Source organism: Babylonia areolata, chromosome 26 (assembly GCF_041734735.1).
Source record: "Babylonia areolata isolate BAREFJ2019XMU chromosome 26, ASM4173473v1, whole genome shotgun sequence".
NCBI classification, from domain to species: domain Eukaryota; kingdom Metazoa; phylum Mollusca; class Gastropoda; order Neogastropoda; family Buccinidae; genus Babylonia; species Babylonia areolata.
The window spans coordinates 41,416,756-41,435,804 of NC_134901.1; the positions used below are offsets into that span (position 1 = coordinate 41,416,756).

A 19,049-nucleotide genomic window follows, 5' to 3' on the forward strand; every position below is an offset into this window, starting at 1 on the left:
AGGGTGTGGGTTAGAATCCCGCTCTCGCCCTTTCTCCCAAGTTTGACTTGGAAATCAAACTGATCGCCTAGTCATTCGGATGAGACGATAAATCGAGGTCCCGTGTGCAGCACGCACTTGGCGCATTGAAACATAATGCACGGCAATGAGGGTGTTGTCGTCTGGCAAAATTACGTAGAAGAAATCCACCCTGATACACAAATTTAATACGCATGCGCTGAATTCCTGACAAACGCTGGTGGTCAGGCATCTGCCTAGCAGATGTGTTGTAGCTTTATATTTATATGGATTTGTCCGAACGCAGTAACACCTCTTTGAGAAACTGAAGACCTGTGCATTTATTTACCTTTTTTTAAAATATTCATTTATTCATTAATCTAATCATGTAATTATTTATTCGTTCATTCATTTTTAAATAGATCATTCATTTATTATAGACCATTGCCACTGCAGCGTCGGTCCACACAGCTACAGCAGGAAGTGCAACGCCCGGCAGCACTTGACTAAATTTCTGGTGCAGCCATCGTCTCTCGAGACGGAAGAAGGCCGACTACATTCATTTAAATAAATTCATTTGTTGATCGATCTATTTGTTTGTTAATTCATTTACTGAAATCACCGTCACCCTGACGGTCACATTTGCTGATTGTTCCAGACATTGTGGAAATCACCGTCACCCTGACGGTCACATTTACTGATTGTTCCAGACATTGTGGAAATCACCGTCACCCTGACGGTCACATTTACTGATTGTTCCAGACATTGTGGAAATCACCGTCACCCTGACGGTCACATTTACTGATTGTTCCAGACATTGTGGAAATCACCGTCACCCTGACGGTCACTGATGTGAACGAGCCCCCAGTGTTCATCACCGAGCCCCAGCCCTACTTGGGCACGGTCCGTACCAATGCCGGTTCTGGCTACACCATCATCACGTTGGTGGCCCAGGACCCAGAGGACCGGCCCGTCTCCTACGAGAAACAGTATGGTAGGTTTGGTTTTCTTGTGTGCCGATACTGGTTCTGGTTTGTGTCGGGGTTCGGATTTGGGTTTGGGGAATGTTATGCTGCCCCTGAAAAAGGTTTGTAGTGTGCGTGGGGTGTGTGTGTGTGTGTGTGTATGGGGGGGCGGAGGGGGGTAGTGGGGGGGTTTGAGGGGGAGGAGGTGGCGGGGGGTGAGTGGTTGTTTTGGCTGGAAAATCCAACTAGGCATCTAGTCATTCGGATGAGACGATAAACGGAGATCCCGTGTTCAGCACGCACTTGGCACATTAAAAAGAACCCATGGCAACAAAAGTGTTCTCCTCTGGCAAAATTCAAGAAGAAATCCACTCTGATAGGTAACCAACAATGAGAAGAACTTAACGAATAAAATTATTTTGGAGAACCTTGTTTCTTAAGACGTTAAGTTTCAATATGTCAGTGCGATCTCAAAATCAAGAGGTTCTCAAAAGAGAAAATTGCCTTTTGTGTCTCAGTATGTTAATGCCATCTGCAAATCGAAAGGTGGTAAACAAAATTTCAGCACGTCCTTATATCGAACAGTTAACTAAACTTCAGAAGTACACAATGTTCATAGTATACTGGATGTGTATGAATGCATGTGGTCTGATTAGTACATTTACTACGCTAGACGGGAATATTTTGCTCTCCTTCATATAGCGGCCTAGGCCTGCCTTGGAATAAAAAACAAACACGGCACATTTGTTCAGTAATTCATTCATTCATTCACTCTTCGCCCACACCCCATATCCCCCATCTCCTCACCCCTAACCTCTCCCCTTTCTGTGACACTACAACTGTAACACCCCACACCAAGTATGTTTTGTTTTCAAGCAATGTTTTATTTTTTTTTATTTTTTTTTTACAGCATCCAAAGTTTAACCACTGTCCCGCTTCTGTCACAACTTCTTCTTCGTTCGTGGGCAGCAACTCCCACGGTCACTCGTATACATGTACACGCGTGGGCTTTTGCATGTATGACCGTTTTTAATCCCCCCCCCCTCCATGTAGGCAGCCATACTTCGTTTTCGGGGGAGGGTGTGCATGTTGGGTATGTTCTTGTTTCCATAACCCGACGAACGCTGACATGGATTACAGGATCGTTAACGTGCGTATTTGATCTTCTGCTTGCGTGTACATACACACGAAGGGAGGTTCAGGCACAAGCAGGCCTGCACATATGTTGACCTGGGAGATCGGGAAAAATCTCCACCCTTTGCCCACCAGGCGCCGTTACCAAAATTTGAACCCGGGTCCCTCAGATTTAAAGTCGAAAGCTTTAATCACTCGGCTATCGCGCCCCACTCTGTCACAACAACATAGCACCCTAAGTTTAATCACTGTCCCCTTTCTGTGACAACATAGCACCCTAAGTTTAACCACTGTCCCCTTTCTGTGACAACAACATAGCACCCTAAGTTTAACCACTGTCCCCTTTCTGTCACAACAACATAGCACCCTAAGTTTAACCACTGTCCCTTAGGCATGGAGATGAAATGATTAACAACTGTACCTTTTCTGTCACAACAACACAGCACCCTAAGTTTAACCACTGTACCCTTTCTGTCACAACATAACACCCCAAGTTTAACCACTGTCCCCTTTCTGTCACAACAACATAGCACCCTAAGTTTAACCACTGTACCCTTTCTGTGACAACATAGCACCCTAAGTTTAACCACTGCCCCCTTTCTGTCACAACATAGCACCCTAAGTTTAACCACTGTCCCCTTTCTGTGACAACAACATAGCACCCTAAGTTTAACCACTGTACCCTTTCTGTGACAACAACATAGCACCCAAAGTTGAACCACTGTACCCTTTCTGTCACAACAACATAGCACCCAAAGTTTAACCACTGTACTCTTTTTGTCACAACAACATAGCACCCTAAGTTTAACCACTGTCCCCTTTCTGTGACAACAACATAGCACCCTAATGAACAAACAATTAGGCATGGAGATGAAATGATTAACAACTGTACCTTTTCTGTCACAACAACATAGCACCGTTAGAGTAACCACTGTCCCCTTTTCTGTGACAACATAGACCCTAAATTCAACCATTGTCCCCAGTCTGTCACAACAACATAGACCCTAAGTTTAACCACTGTCCCCTTTCTGTGACAACAACATAGCACCTAAAGTGTGTATACGCAAGCAGAAGATCAAATACGTAAGTTAACGATCCTGTAATCCATGTGAGCGTTTGGTGGGATATGGAAACAAGAACATACCCAACATGCACACCCCGGAAAACGGAGTATGGCTGCCCACATGGCTGGGTAAATTAACAAGGTGAAATGCTATATGAGAGCCTGAGTGTGTATGTGCGTGTGCCTGAAATCTGAATGACACAAGAAACAAATGATGAGCGCCCAGTGGCAGTCGTCAGTCGGCTCTACTACCCAGGTACACAGCCTGTTGTGCAAATGACCCCATGTTTGCAAAGCGCTTAGAGCTTGGTCTCCGACCGAGGGCAGGCGCTATATAAGTATCGATATCAAATAAAATCAAATCAAAAATCAAAATTTGTTGTTGTCTCGTTCGTCATTTATCAGATGGATTCCCCCGTCTCCTCGACGAAGGCGGCAGTACGTCGCAGGTCCTCCAGTCCTCCGTAGAGCTTCCGGGCCGCTGGGATTGGGTCGGGCCAAGTTTTCTCTCGGAGCGCTTGGTGGAGCGGGCAGAACTGCAGCAGATGTTCTGTTGTCTGGCTGCCTGTTCTGCAGGGGCACTGCTCTGTGTCGCCGATACGGAGTTTCGTGTATAGGTGGTGTTTCAGGCGGTTGTGGCCTGTCCTGAGCCTGAAAATGGCTGCCTGCTCTCTACGAGTCAGCAGGTAGTAGGGGTCTGCTCTGTTGTGGCGTGGATGCTGCTGCTTCCACTTGTTCTGCAGCTTGGCCTTAATGATGGTCCTGGATTCAGAATAACTGGTAGAACTGTCCGTCTGCCCTTTCGTAGTGCCCTCCTTTGCCAGGGAGTCAGCAGTCTCGTTGCCAAGCACGTTACAGTGGGAGGGAATCCACTGTAGGGTGACTGTGTGACTTGTGCAGAGGGAGGCGAGAGAGGAGGACAGATCGTTGAGTGAATCAAAAGTTAACCACTGTCCCTTTTCTGTCACTACAACAGTGTCGCCCAGCGCCTACAATGACCGCATCGAGCTGCTGTCGCAGACCGTGAGCGGGGTGAGACAGTGCCAGCTGAGGACGGTGGGCTCCGGCCTCTTCCTGCCCGAGCGGCAGACCATCCGGATCAGCGTGGCCGCGCGGGACGACAGTGGCACCACGACTACGGCCGTGGTCAGCGTGCTGATCGGGGTTCAACCCCCGCAGTTCTTCCAGCCTCGCTACCAGGGGGGCATGCTGGAGAACAACCGGGCTCAGCAGACGTGAGTTGTTCGAGGGTGGTTTGTGTGTGTGTGTGTGTGTGTGTGTGTGTGTGTGTGTGTGTGTGTGTGTGTGTGTGTGTGTGTGTGTGTGTGTGTGTGTGTGCGTGTGTGTGTGCGTGTGTGCGTGTGTGTGTGTGCGTGTGTGTGTGTGTGTGTGTGTGTGTGTGTGTGTGTTCTTGTCGCGGCTGTGATTGTGTGTAGTTGTTTGTAGTAGTACTACTACAGTACCAGCACAACAACAAAAAATACAGAAAAAAACGTATATTACTGGCAGTACTAATCGTACTAGTACTACAAGTTTTTTTGTTGTTTTTTTTCGTTTTATTTCTCTGTTGTTGGTTTCTGGCCTTGGTTGCATGGAAAGCCACTAGTTGCATGGAAAGCCACTGTTGCATGGAAAGCCCCTAGTTGCATGGAAAGCCACTATTGCATGGAAAGCCCCTAGTTGCATGGAAAGCCGCTAGTTCCATGAAAAGCCGCTAATTGCATGGAAAGCCATGGAAAGCCGCTAGTTGCATGGAAAGCCGCTAGTTGCATGGAAAGCCATGGAAAGCCCCTAGTTGCATGGAAAGCCGCTAGTTCCATGAAAAGCCGCTAGTTGCATGGAAAGCCACCAATTGCACGGAAAGCCATGGAAAGCCCCTAGTTCCATGGAAAGCCACTAGTTGCACGGAAAGCCACTAGTTGCACGGAAAGCCATGGAAAGCCCCTAGTTCCATGGAAAGCCACTAGTTGCACGGAAAGCCACTAGTTGCATGGAAAGCCACGGAGCATTTTTGAAGATTTTTGCTTTTCTTTATTTTTGCTTCTTTCTACTTCTTTTTTTTTTTTTTTTTAATTGCTCATTCGTGGTTTTCCTCATTGACTGAATAAAATAATGTTCATATGTGGTGGTTGTGGTGGTGGTAGTTGCAGTAGTAGCTACAGCAGTTTTAGTTGTAGTTTTGAGTGAGTACAAGTATATATACTGGTAGTTTGTTTAAGTAGTGGGGGGGGGGGGGGGGGTGGCACTGTACTATAGCGACGCGCTCTCTCTGGGGGAGAGCAGCACGAATTTCACACAGAGAAATCTGCTGTGATAGAAAAGAAATACAAAGACAAATACATATTATAAGCTGCAAAGATCGGCTCGTGCAACCCGGTTCCTTAGCTGTGAGAGAGTCAGGGCAGTGAGTTGAACTGTGCACGGCAGTACTGTACTGCGCAGGGTGTACAAGCTGGGCACCTCAGAGGAGCTGCTGGTGGAGTGGAAGACGTTCCAACAGGGCCCCGTCTCCCTGGCGCTGACCGGGGAGGGGGGCAGCGAGACGGCGAAGTTCAAGATCCAGCAGAGCGGAAACAGGGGATATATCGTCTGTACCGCGGTAAGAGGGTGGAACGTGGGAAGGGGTCGTGGTGGGGAATGGGGAGGGGGGGGGGAGGAGTGTGTGTGTGTGTGGGCGGGGGGTGGGTGGGAAGGGTATGGGGGGATGGGTTGGTGGGGGTGAGTATGCTGTGGGTATGTGGGTGGGTGTGGATATGTGTATGTGTGTGTGTGTGTCGGGGGGTTGGGGGAAGGAGGCGGGGGGGGTGGAGGTGCATGGGTGTGGATATGTGTGTGTGTCTGAGTGGGCGGAGGGGTGTTTGGAGGGGAATGCGTTGTGTGTGTGTGTGTGTGTGTGTGAGGGGATGGATGTGTGTGACTGTGGTGTGTTTATGTGTGTGTGTGTGTATATGTGTGCGTGTGTGCATGCGTGCATGTTGTATTTATATGTGTGTTGTTCGTCAAAGGAAAACATTTTCTTGATGCTTGTGTGTGTGTGTGTGTGTGTGTGTGTGTGTGTGTGTGTGTGTGTGTTTGCGCGACGATGGTGGTATTGAGGTAATTTGTTTGCGTGTGTCTTCGGTGTGTGTGTGTGTGTGTGTGTGTGTGTGTGTGTGCAGATAGAGACAGATAGACATAGACAGACAGACAGACAGACACAGTTCCCACCATGAAGATTACAACACTGTGTTCTGTGTCTCCAGGAACTGGACTATGAGGATGCGAACCCCAAGACCCAGGCGTTCACTCTGACCGCCAAACAGCGCGTGGGGCAGGTGGAGCTGAGCAGCAGCGTGCCGGTGTGTGTCTGTTTCCATAGCAACATACAAAAGTCTGTTTCCAAGCAACAGACAAAATTATTTTCTCTAGCCATAGACAAAATTATGTTCCCTAACAATAGACAAAACACAATTCTGTCCCCTAGCAATAGACAAAATTATTTTCACTAGCAATAGAAATAGTTCTTTTCCAGAGCAATAGGCATATTCATTTTCCTCAGCAATAGAAAAAAGTCTTTTCCCCAGCAATAGACAAAATTCTTTTCCCTAACAATAGACAGATACAAAAATATTTTCCCTAGCAATTGACAAAACAAAATTCTGTTCCGCAGCAATAGACACAATTCTTTCCCATAGACAAAAGTATTTTTCCTAGCAATAGGCAAAATCCCTTTTCCCTAGCAATAAACGCAATTCTTATCCTCGCAATAGACGCAGTTGTTTTCCCTGGCGATAGACAAAATTCTTTCCCCAAGCAATAGAAACAATTCTTTCCCATGGCAATAGACAAAAGTCCTTTTCCTAGCAATTGGCAAAATTCTTTTCCCTAGCAATAGACAGTCTTTTCCCCTAACAACAGACCAAAGTCTTTTCCCGAGCAATAGACAAAATCCTTTCCCCTAGCAACAGACACAATTCTTTCTTAGCAATAGACCATAGTCTTTTCTCGAGCAATTTTTCTGATCCCTAACAACAAACCAAATTCTTTTCCCCTAGCACTGGACAAAGATTCTGTTCCTTAGAAATAGACAAAATTATTTTCCTTATCAATAGACAAAATTATGTTCTCTGGCAAATAGACAAAATTATTTTTTCTTGCAACAGACAAAAGCAATAGACAGTCTTTTCCTTAGCAAGAGACAGAATTCTTTCCCATGGCAATAGATATAAGCTTCTTTTCCCCCAGCGATAAATGGAAACCCTGTCGAAAATAGATACATACAGAAGAACAGAAACTCCTTTTCCTATCGAAAAGAAAACCTGTACAGAAGAGACCATTGGTTTAAAAGTTTTCACCAAATACACACAGAAGAGACCATTGGTTTAAGAGTGTTCACACCATTCCTTTTTTGCGCGCAGGTAACCGTGGAGATCCAGGACAGGAACGACAACCGGCCGCTGTTCGACAAGTCGCAGTACATGCAGACGATCCCGGAGAACTATGGAGAGGGGTTGTCCATCCAGGACGGTGAGATTTGGGGGCTGCGTCTGATCCCAGTGGGTCAAGGTTGAAGCTGACCCCAGTGGGTCAAGGTTAAAGCTGATCCCAGTGGGTCAAGGTTAAAGCTGATCCCAGTGGGTCAAGGGTAAGGCTGATCTCAGTGGGTCAAGGTTGAAGCTGATCCCATTGGGTCAAGGTTACAGGGTAAAAGATCAAATAGCTTATTTTACGGCCATCGGGGCAGTGACTTCACATCCACTGTGTCCATGGCTCGGCATAGGAAGGTGAGGAGGGGGAGGGGCCTGGGAGTGGGGGGAACTTCTCCTTCCGCTCGTTCTAACCTTCCTCAACCGAAGTCGGATAGTGATAGCCACCCATTTACAGTACATGGGTAGAGTGAGGAAAATTGGGGAAATTGCCTTTCCCAAGGACATAACACCACAGACGCCGAAACAGGGCCTCGAACTCTGTTGACTGGTGAAACACTTGATCCGGAGTTCAACTCCTTACCGACTCTGACACGGAGCCTCCTTCGGGAACGGAACGGAAAACCTAACCACAAGCACGTGACCACAGTGACAGTTTCAGGGAAGTGTAAAAAAAAAAAGAAAAAATAAGATTAAATAGAATAAAATATTTTTAAAAAAGTGCACGTTCTTAAACAACACGCAAAGATCCGTGTAGTTTTTTCGCTGATGACGCACGCACGTTTCACCCGTGGAAATGATCTCAGAAGGCTGCCAATACTGAATGTAGTAATATTATGCATCGTTAACCCTCCCCCCACCTACCCACCCACCCACCCACCCCCACCTCCAGATCCCATGGATATGCCCGCAGCGCACCTCAGCCCTTTCCAAAACAAAAAGCACGCTTTGATATTCATAGTTCTCACTGGTACTGTCAGACTTCAAAATAACTATTGAAACAAACAAACAAAAACCTCGAACAGACAACTCCCCAAACCACCACCACCAAAACAAGACCAACACTGCCCGCGAATATCGTGTAAAGGGAAACAACTGCTGAGCTTCCCAGTGACAAGTGAACGACAGTCATTTTTGTGTGTGTGTGTGTGTGTGTGTGTGTGTGTGTGTGTGTTTAATTTTCTGACGAATGAACTTACTCCAGCCGGACTATTGTTAGTGAACACCACAAGAGACCTTATTTCCCCACTTTTTTTTTTCTTTTTCTACGGGATCGTTATTTACAGTTTTCAGCCATATGGCCCAGTATGGTCGGAGGAAAAAAAATGGTAAAGTTATATCGGTTAGTACTTTGTTTTGTTTTTAAAACGCTGTGATATATCTTGCTTCATGAATCGACAAAAAAACAACAACACAGCAACACGGTTTCAACCAAATCCATTTTGCCCTTGTGTGTGGTGGCAGTGACAGTGACATGAAGGATTGACCTGAAGGATTGTGGATTATTGGAAGGATTGTGTATCATTGGTGACAGTGACATGAAGGATTGTTGGTGACATGAAGGATTGTGGATCGTTGGTGACGGTGACATGAAGGATTGTTGGTGACAGGAAGGATTGTGGATTGTTGGTGACTGGCATGTAGGATTATTGGTGACAGTGATATGAAGGATTATTGGTGACAGTGACATGAAGGATTATTGGTGACATGAGGGATTATTGGTGACATGAAAGATTGTGGATTATTGGTGACAGTGACATGAAGGATTGTGGATTGTTGGTGACGGTGACATTAAGGATTATTAGTGACATGAAGAATTGTTGGTGACAGTGACATGAAGGATTGTTGGTGACAGCGACATGAAGGATTGTTGGTGACAGCGACATGAAGGATTGTGGTTTGCTGGTGACCGTGACATGAAGGATTGTTGGTGACCGTGACATGAAGGATTGTTGGTGACAGGATTTTGGATGGTTGGTGACAGTGACATGAAGGATTGTTGGTGACAGTGACATGAAGGATTGCTGGTGACGGTGACATGAAGGATTGCTGGTGACGGTGACATGAAGGATTGTATGATTGTTGGTGGCAGTGGAGGTCAGTGACAGGGACACTGGGCTGAACGCGCAGATTGACTACACGCTGGTGAACACGGAGGACTTTCAGATCAGGACCGTCGCCAATACGGGAACACCCCCTACCTACAAGGGCATCATCAGTGCTAAGAGGTGTGTGTGTGTGTGTGTGTGTGTGTGTGTGTGTGTGTGTGTTGTGTGTTGTGTGTGTGTTTGAAGTTGTTGTTGTGTTGTTGTTTTTTGCATGTATTTGTGCATGCATCTTCACATAACTTGATTAATTAATTAATTGATTAATTAATTAATTAACTAACTATTTCATTCATTTATTCATTCTTTCTGTCGCTGCCAGTCTTACTTCACTGCACACACCAACAGACCGCTGGTCATCGATGATATTGAAGACTAGTGGAAATGTGCGACTGCAACACACACACACACACACACACACACACACACACACACACACACACACACACACACACACACACACACACACACACACACACACACACACACAAAATCATACACACACACACACAATCATACACACACACACACACACACACACACACAACCACACACACACACACACACACACAAAATCACACACACACACACACACACACACACACACACACACACAAAATCATACACACACACACACACACACACACACACACACACACACACACACACACACACACACACACACCTTTTCTTATGGGCCTCGGCCTGTATGAATAAACGATCTGAATGAGTCATTCTCTCTGGGGCTCTCTCTCCACCCTCTCTCTCTCTCTCTCACTCTCGATCTCTCACTCTTTCTCTCTCTCACTGTCTTTCTCTCTCTTTCGCTCGCTCTCTCACTCTGTCACACACACACACACTCTCTCTCTCTCTCTCTCTCTCTCTCTCTCTCTCTCTCACTGTCGCTCACTTTCTCACTCTCATTTTCACTCTCTCACTCTCTCTGAGTCTCTCTTTCCACTGCCCATGAACTTTTAGATTTAATTTGCCCATGTCGTCATATCATGAACTTACTCAACAAAACTTGGCCATATATACATGAAGTTTATATGAAGCATTGAAGAAACTTCGAACTGTTAATTCGTGAATGTTGTTGAATATTGTATCAGCTTCGTTTGGTTGACCTGTGATGTCGATTTATTGTGTCCTGTCATTGTCTTTATTTATATTTCTTGTATGACGCCCTTCAGTAATGGGTTTTGGCATTTCTCTGAATGAAAGATCGTTATCATTATCGTTATGGTTATCTTTCTCTCCACTCCTACGCCACCAACAGACCCCTGGACTACGACCGCCCGGAAGGCCCTTACTACAGCTTCCAGGTCAAGGCCACGGACAGGGGCACGCCCCCTCTGACCTCCACCTCCAACATCCGCATCACGGTGACCAACGTGAACGACTTGTCCCCCCAGTTCCTCGACCCCCCGGGCAAAGAGTACGAGGTGCAGGAGACGGCGCGCCCCGGGCAGTTCATCACCCAGGTCGTGGCCACGGACGGTGACGGAGACAGGGTCCGGTACACCATCACCAGGGAGAGTGAGTAGTGTTGGTGGTGGTGTTGGTGTTCGTCTTCTTCTTCTTCTTGTTCTTGTCTGGATCAGATATACCATCGCCAGGGAGAGTGAGTAGTGTTGGTGGTGGTGTTGGTGTTCGTCTTCTTCTTCTTCTTCTTCTTCTTCTTCTTGTTCTTGTCTGGATCAGATATACCATCGCCAGGGAGAGTGAGTAGTGTTGGTGGTGGTGTTGGTGTTCGTCTTCTTCTTCTTCTTGTTCTTGTCTGGATCAGATATACCATCGCCAGGGAGAGTGAGTAGTGTTGGTGGTGGTGTTGGTGTTCGTCTTCTTCTTCTTCTTGTTGTCTGGATCAGATATACCATCACCAGGGAGAGTGAGTAGTGGGTTTTTTGTTTGTTTGTTTGTTTGTTTGTTTTCTCTTCTTTTTTTTAAGGAGAAATCAGTGGATGAGTAAAAGTTCTGCAAATGAGCAGGATAGTTTCAGCATCCCTGGAAGGTTCTTTCTCTTTTCTCTCTCTTTTTTTTTTTTTTCCTTCCATCATAATTTATTCTCCTTTCTGTTGTCTTTTGTATGAGTAGTGTTGTTGGTGGTGGTGTTCGTAGTCTTCTGTTTTTCTGTTGTTGCTCTTCTTCTTGTTCTTGTTCTTCTGTGGATCAGATATACCGTCACCAGGGAGGGTGAGTAGTGTTGGTGGTGGTGTTGGTGTTCGTCTTATTCTTCTTCTCTGGATCAGATATACCATCACCAGGGAGGGTGAGTAGTGTTGGTGGTGGTGTTCATAGTCTTCTTTGTTTATCTTCTTCTTCTTCTTCTTCTCTGGATCAGATATACCATCACCAGGGAGGGTGAGTAGTGTTGGTGGTGGTGTTGGTGTTCGTCTTCTTCTTCTTCTTCTTCTCTGGATCAGATATACCATCGCCAGGGAGAGTGAGTAGTGTTGGTGGTGGTGTTGGTGTTCGTCTTCTTCTTCTTCTTCTTCTCTGGATCAGATATACCATCGCCAGGGAGAGTGAGTAGTGTTGGTGGTGGTGTTGGTGTTCGTCTTATTCTTCTTCTCTGGATCAGATATACCATCACCAGGGAGGGTGAGTAGTGTTGGTGGTGGTGTTGGTGTTCGTCTTATTCTTCTTCTGTGGATCAGATATACCGTCACCAGGGAGAGTGAGTAGTGTTGGTGGTGGTGTTCATAGTCTTCTTTGTTTATCTTCTTCTTCTTCTTCTTCTTCTTTTTCTTCTTCTTCTCTGGATCAGATATACCATCACCAGGGAGAGTGATTTGTGGTGGTGGTGGTGGTGGTGGTGTTCGTAGTCTTCTGTTTTTCCTTTGTTGCTCTTCTTCTTCTTCTTCTGTTTTTCTTCTCGTTCTTGTTCTTGTTCTTGTTCATGTTCTTCATGTTCATGTTATTCTAGTTGTTGTCCTTGTGGTTGTTGTTGGTGGTGGTGTCTCTCCTCCAAATCCTCCTCCTCCTCCTCCTTTTTCTTCTTCTTCTTTTTCAACTCTCAGAAGAGTCACTGGGCCGCCGCACAAAACTCTTCACCGGATTTCTTCAGGCCTGCCGGTTGTGTGTCAGAAGCGTGGTGTCGGCAGATACGTTTCCCCATTCACCCCGTAATGATGTCAGTCCTCCAACGTTGTTGCTGTTTTCTTCCTTTTTTTTTCTCTCTCTCTCTCTGTTTTTTTCTTTTTTGTCTTCCCCTCCGTCTCCGCCCACATCAGTTTCCATCTAGTTACGCGCATGTCCGATGATGTCTATTTTTAGATACGCTATGATGGACACACACAGCAGAGACCATTCCAGGTGTTGGTGACCCGTTCCGCGAAGAAGGCACTCCGAACGTTGAGTCATCCTGAGTGGACCTTGCTCAGTTTTCAGGCTGTGGCCTCTGCTCGCTTTGTTGCTGGAGAACGTGAACTGTGGCTTGTCCGTCTTGTATATATGCCATGGACATACTTGTAGGTGTCGATCATGTCGCCACGTTTCCTTCTGTGCTCTAAACTGGGCAGTTTGAGTGTGGCCAGCCTCTAGGAGTACACTTTGTCCCTCCGTGTGGATTTAGTGTTGTGTGTGTGGATCACATGGCTCATTGTACTGTGGAACCAGCGTTGCGTGTGGCTTTTGTTAATTAACATTACATTGCAGTTTGGATATGTTTTCTTTTAACGTTTAATTGATTTAATAGTGAACATTCTTAACTTGCACAGTTGTCAAGGCTGTTCGATTTTTGCGGAAGAGGAGTGAAAGAAAAACCTCACTCTCAAAACTCCAGTCATTAGCACAAAAAGGTCTGGCAGACGGAAATTAACCCCACGCAGTCACTGACGAGTAGGTAGTGGGGCCCTGGACTTGCCGCCCCCCCTTGCGGTCGGCAGGGCGTCAAGCCAGCATGAACTCACGTTGGTGTTCGTGTGGCAGACGACCGGCCGGGGGCCCAGGCATTCAGTATCGACGAGGTGACGGGGCTGCTGACCCTGCGGAGGAACATCACCGACGACGACGACCGCTTCACGCTGCTCATCACAGCCAGGGATGACGGCAGCTGCTGTGAAGGCTCCACCAGTAGAGCCAACGAAACCACCATCTATGTGCAGGTGAGGAGGGGGAGGGGATGGGGCCGGGGGTTTGGGGGGAGGGGGCGTTGAGGGAGGAAGAGGGGGTTGTTTGGGGTTTGGGGCGTGGTTCTTGGGAGGCGTTGAGGACGGGTGCGATAGCCGAGTGCTCAGTACGGCCAGTCCTCTCTTCTCCTCTACACAGACCCCTCGGATGTCCAGTGGGTGTCTGAATGACCCAACCTTTAGCTTCCGTCGTCAGAACTGTGGTATTCTTTGTCAACATTCACCTCTTCAGAATAAGAGCGTTCCGCTTGTAATATTTTGATGATGGTAATTGGGATGAAAAGCTGTTAACGTCGTCTCTTCCGCCGTTCGTATGGAGAGAGTTAAAGCGTTGCACTTGCAATCTGAGGGTCCCGGGTTCGAATCTTCGGTAACGGCGCCTGGTGGCGTAAAGGGTGGAGAGTTTTTTTTCCCGATCTTCCGGGTCAGCATAATTATGTGGCAGACCTGCTCTGTGCCTGAACCCCCTTCGTGTGTATACGCAAGCAGAAGATCAAATACACACGTTAAAGATCCTGTAATCCATGTCAGCGTTCGGTGGGTTGTGGAAACAAGAACATACCCAGCATGCATACCCCCGAAAATGGAGTATGGCTGCCTGCATGGCGGGGTAAAAACGGCCATACGCGGAAAAGCCCACCCTTGTATATGCATGAGTGAATGTGGGAGTTGCAGCCCACGATCGGAGAAGAAGAAAAAGAAGAAGAAGAAGGAGAAGAAAAAGAAGGAGAAGAAAAAGAAGAAGGAGAAGAAGAAAAAGGAGAAGAAGAAGGAGAAGAAAAAGAAGAAGGAGAAGAAGAAAAAGGAGAAGAAGAAGGAGAAGAAAAAGAAGAAGGAGAAGAAGAAGGAGGAGAAAAAGAAGAAGAAGAACGAGAAGAAAAAGAAGAAGAAGAACGAGAAGAAAAAGAAGAAGAAGAAGAAGAAAAAGAAGGAGAAGAAAAAGAAGGAGAAAAAGAAAAAGAAGAAGAAAAAGAAGAAGAAGAAGAAAAAGAAAAGAAGAAGGAGGAGGGGAAGAAGAAGGCGGACGTTGGTATCACTGACTGCGGGGCAGGCAGGTAGAGAAATCGACACACCGTGCAAGACACCTTTAACTGTGGTGGGTTTCACTGGCCAGAGACAGTCAGCGCTTTGCACGGCAGACTGGCATAGCTATTGACTGAAGGCACCAGATCCAGATGGGGGCTATCAGGGGATGTGTGTGTGTGTGTGTGTGTGTGTGTGTGTGTGTGTGTGTGTGTGTGTGTGTGTGACAGATAGATGGGGGGGGGGTTATCTGGGGTGTGGAGGATAAATAGACTGGGGTGTGGGTGTGGGTGTGACAGAGGGGTGTGGGGACTACCGGGGTTATGTGTGTGATTGATGGATGTGGGTGTGGGGGTTATTGTGGGGTGTGTGTGTGGGGGTGGGGTGGGGAGGGGTTGTGTGAGAGGTAAATTGGGGTGGGTGAGTGGGGACCAGGATGCTATGCAAACCATGGATGGATTCCCAGACAAAATTTAATCACAATAATTGGATGGGTGGGGTTTTTTTGTTTGTTTTTTTGTCTGGACCCATGTCACATGGAGAAGTCTGTGATTAAGAAATGATACAATACACTACAATATGATATAATACAATGCAATTGTGATGTGTGTGTGTGTGTGTGAATGTGTGTGTGTGTGTGAATGTGTGTGTGTGTGAATGTGTGTGTGTGTGATTGTGTGTGAATGTGTGTGTGAATGTGAGTGTGTGTGTGTGAATGTGTGTTTGTGTGTGAATGTGTGTGTGTGAATGTGTGTGTGTGTGTGTGTGTGTGTGTGTGTGTGTGTGTGTGTGTGTGAATGTGAGTGTGTGTGTGTTTGTGTGTGTGTGTGAATGTGAGAGTGTGTGTGTGTGTGTGAATGTGTGTGTGTGTGAATGTGTGTGTGTGTGTGTGAATGTGTGTGTGTGTGTGTGTGTGTGTGTGTGTGCTCTTGGCGCGCGCGTACAGGTGTACGGCAAGAACAGCGAGAGACCGGACTTCAAGACGTGTTCTTCCTACAGTCCCTCCGTGGTGGAGAATTCTGCCACTGGCACTTCAGTCATACAGGTCGGTGAGCTGGCTGCACGGTGACATACATTCTTCTTCTTCTTCTTCTTCTTCTTCTTCTTCTTCTTCTTCTTCTTCTTCTTCTTCTAATGATAATGATGACAATAGTCATTATTATTCATAAAGCGATGAATCTTGTGCAGAGACAAATCAAAGCTCTTTCACACCAGTCATTCACGCGCATGCATGACTCTAAAACTTGAGAAACTGAAGATAAAGAAAATGCAAGGGGGAAGGAGGCTGTCTTAGAAGGAGGTGGGTTTTAAGGTCAGATTTTAAAGAGCTGAGTGAGGAGACCTGAAAAAACGAAGGAGGAAGTTCACTCCAAACGAAAGGTCCAGAAACAGAGAAAGAACGACTACTGCTAGTGTTACTGCTACTTCTGCTGGTGGTGTTGGTGGTGGTAGTGTTGTTGCTGCTGATGCTGCTATTACCTCCACCACTCTACTACTATTACTAGTGCTGCTGCTGCTACTATTTCCACCACCACCACCACAACAACAACAACAACAAGAGACACAACTACTAACACTACTACTGCTACTATTTTCACCACCACCACCACTCCCCTACTACATAAACAACTTCATCATCATCATCATCATCATCATCAACGGTGACGCTGGTGATGACAACAAACAAACCAACAATGTGGTCACCACAACGAGAAATCTGACAACGGCGATGACGACAACGACAACGACAACAGTGATAACGACGACGAGGACAAAGCTGACTGGCGATAGTGATAACGATAACGTTGACGACGACGATGACGATGACGAGAGAAGCCGACGACGATGACAGTGATGACGATAATACTGATGACGACGATGGTTATACCACGACGAAACAAAGCTGATGATGATGATGACGACGACGACGATGACGATGACGATGATGACACCGTGCAGGTTCTGGCGGAAGACGGCGACCGCGGGCCCAACGGCGTGGTGAGATACACCCTGATCCAGTCACAGGACGTGTTCTCCATCAACTCGTCCACCGGACTCATCACTGTCAACTCTGTCATCGACCGCGAAGCCACCGCCTTCCAACAGGTAGGAAACAACGATACATTTATATTCATTCATTCATTCATTCATGCATTCCTTCAATTAATTCCTTAATCATTCATTTATTTATTCATTCATTCCTTCAGTTCTTCGATCATTCATTCATTTATTCATGCATCCATTCCTTCAGTTCCTCATCCTTCCCTCATTCATTCATTCTTTCATTCATTCATTTACTCTTCCCTCCTCCACCCCCATCCCCAACCCCTTTCCCCAGGTGGCACTGAGGGACCCAGGACGGAGGCTTCATCCCCCTTTCATTCATTCATTCATCCATCCATCCATTCAGTTCTCATCCTTTCATCATCCATCCATCCATTCATTCATCCATCCATCCATTCGTTAAATCATTCATTCAATTCCTGATCCTTCCCTCATCCATCCATCCATCGAACCATTCATTCTTTCAGTTCCAGATCCTCATCCATCCATCGATCCATTCATTCATCCATCCATTCATCCATTCGTTAAATGATTCATTCAATTCCTGATCCTTCCCTCATTCATTCATTCATCCATCCATCCATTCATCCTTTCAGTTCCAAATCCTCATCCTTTCCTCATCCATTCATCCATCCATTCATTCATTCAGTTTCTTCTTCTTCTACGTTCATGGGCTGCAACTCCCACGTTCACTCGTATGTACACGAGTGGGCTTTTACGTGTATGACCGTTTTTATCTCGCCACGTAGGCAGCTATACTCCGCTTTCGGGGTTGTGCATGCTGGGTATGTTCTTGTTTCCACAACCCACCGAACGCTGAAATGGATTACAGGATCTTTAACGTGCATATTTGATCTTCTGCTTGCGTACACACACGAAGGGGGTTCAGGCCCTAGCAGGTCTGCACATTATGTTGACCTGGGAGATCGGAAAAATCTCCACCCTTCACCCACCAGGCGCCGTTACCGAAATTCGAACCCGGAACCCTCAGATTGAAAGTACCACTCGGCTATTGCTCCCGTCATATTCAGTTCCAAATCCTCATCCTTTCCTCATCCATCCATCCATTCTTCCATTGACTTATCTCCCCCTTCCCTCCTCCCCCCCCCCACCCTCCCAAACCCTTTCCCCAGGTGACGGTGAAGGCCCAGGACGGGGGCTTCCCGCCAGAGGAAGGGTACTGCACGTTCCGCGTGACCATCATCGACACCAACGACAACCCGCCAGTCTTCGACAAGGACTCGTACGTGGCGAACATCACGCTGAGCATGCCGCAGCAGGTGCCCTTCCTGTCCGTGCGAGCCTACGACGCGGACGTCGGCACCAACGCGCGCATCGTCTACAGTCTCCCGAACGACGGCGAGGGCAACTTCTCCATCATTCCCGAGAACGGGTTCATCTCGCTAACGAAGGAACTTCAGCAGTCGGTGAGTGTGTGTGTGTGTGTGTGTGTGTGTGTGTGTGTGTGTGTGTGTGTGTGTATCTGGGTGGGTGGGGGTGTGGTGTGTGTGTGTGTGTCTGGGTGGGTGGGGGTGTGGTGTGTGTGGTTGTGTGGGGGTGGGGGTGGGTGTTGGGTAGGTGGTTATGTGTGGGTGTTCTTGTTGTTGTTGTTGTTGTTTGTGTGTGTGTGTGTGTGTGTGTGTGTGTGTGTGTGTGTGTGTGTGTGTGTGTGTGTGGATGCAGTTGTTGATGATGCTGTTGTTGTTATCAGCATTATGATCCTAAGTGTGATGGATGTGGTAGTGATTGTTGTTGATAATATTGTTGTTAACAACAATATGATCCTAAGTGTGACGAATGCAGTTGTTGTTGTTGTAATTGTTACTGCTGTTGCTGTTACCACCAGTATGATCCTAAGTGTGATGGATATTGTTGTTGTTGTTGTTGTTGTTGTTGTAGATACCAGCAATGTGATCCTCAGTGTGATGAATGCAGTCGTTGTTGCTGTTGTTGTTACTGCTGTTGCTGTTACAAGCAATCTGCCAGCATTATGATCCTATTTGTTGTGTGTGATTGATGTAGTTGTTGTTGTAGTTACCAGCAATATGATCCTGTGATGGACGTAGTCGTGGTTGTAGTTACCAGCAATATGATCCTAAGTGTGATGGACGTAGTCGTGAGTTGTCGTTACGTAGTCGTGGTTGTAGTTAGCAGCAACATGA

The 19,049-nt window shown here is 46.8% G+C and overlaps 1 protein-coding gene across 1 annotated transcript in view; it reads left to right on the plus strand.

Annotated features, from left to right (window-relative positions):
* Nucleotides 1-19,049, plus strand: part of LOC143300556 (neural-cadherin-like) — an 81,893-nt gene that overhangs the window by 11,975 nt on the left and 50,869 nt on the right. Inside the window, exons 2-12 of the mRNA XM_076614310.1 lie at nucleotides 812-991; nucleotides 4,136-4,394; nucleotides 5,602-5,758; nucleotides 6,402-6,497; nucleotides 7,557-7,665; nucleotides 9,658-9,793; nucleotides 10,947-11,206; nucleotides 13,601-13,776; nucleotides 15,770-15,868; nucleotides 16,783-16,929; nucleotides 18,021-18,314. Of these exons, the coding sequence (XP_076470425.1) occupies nucleotides 812-991; nucleotides 4,136-4,394; nucleotides 5,602-5,758; nucleotides 6,402-6,497; nucleotides 7,557-7,665; nucleotides 9,658-9,793; nucleotides 10,947-11,206; nucleotides 13,601-13,776; nucleotides 15,770-15,868; nucleotides 16,783-16,929; nucleotides 18,021-18,314 (1,913 nt within the window). The remainder of the gene's footprint in view (nucleotides 1-811; nucleotides 992-4,135; nucleotides 4,395-5,601; nucleotides 5,759-6,401; nucleotides 6,498-7,556; nucleotides 7,666-9,657; nucleotides 9,794-10,946; nucleotides 11,207-13,600; nucleotides 13,777-15,769; nucleotides 15,869-16,782; nucleotides 16,930-18,020; nucleotides 18,315-19,049) is intronic.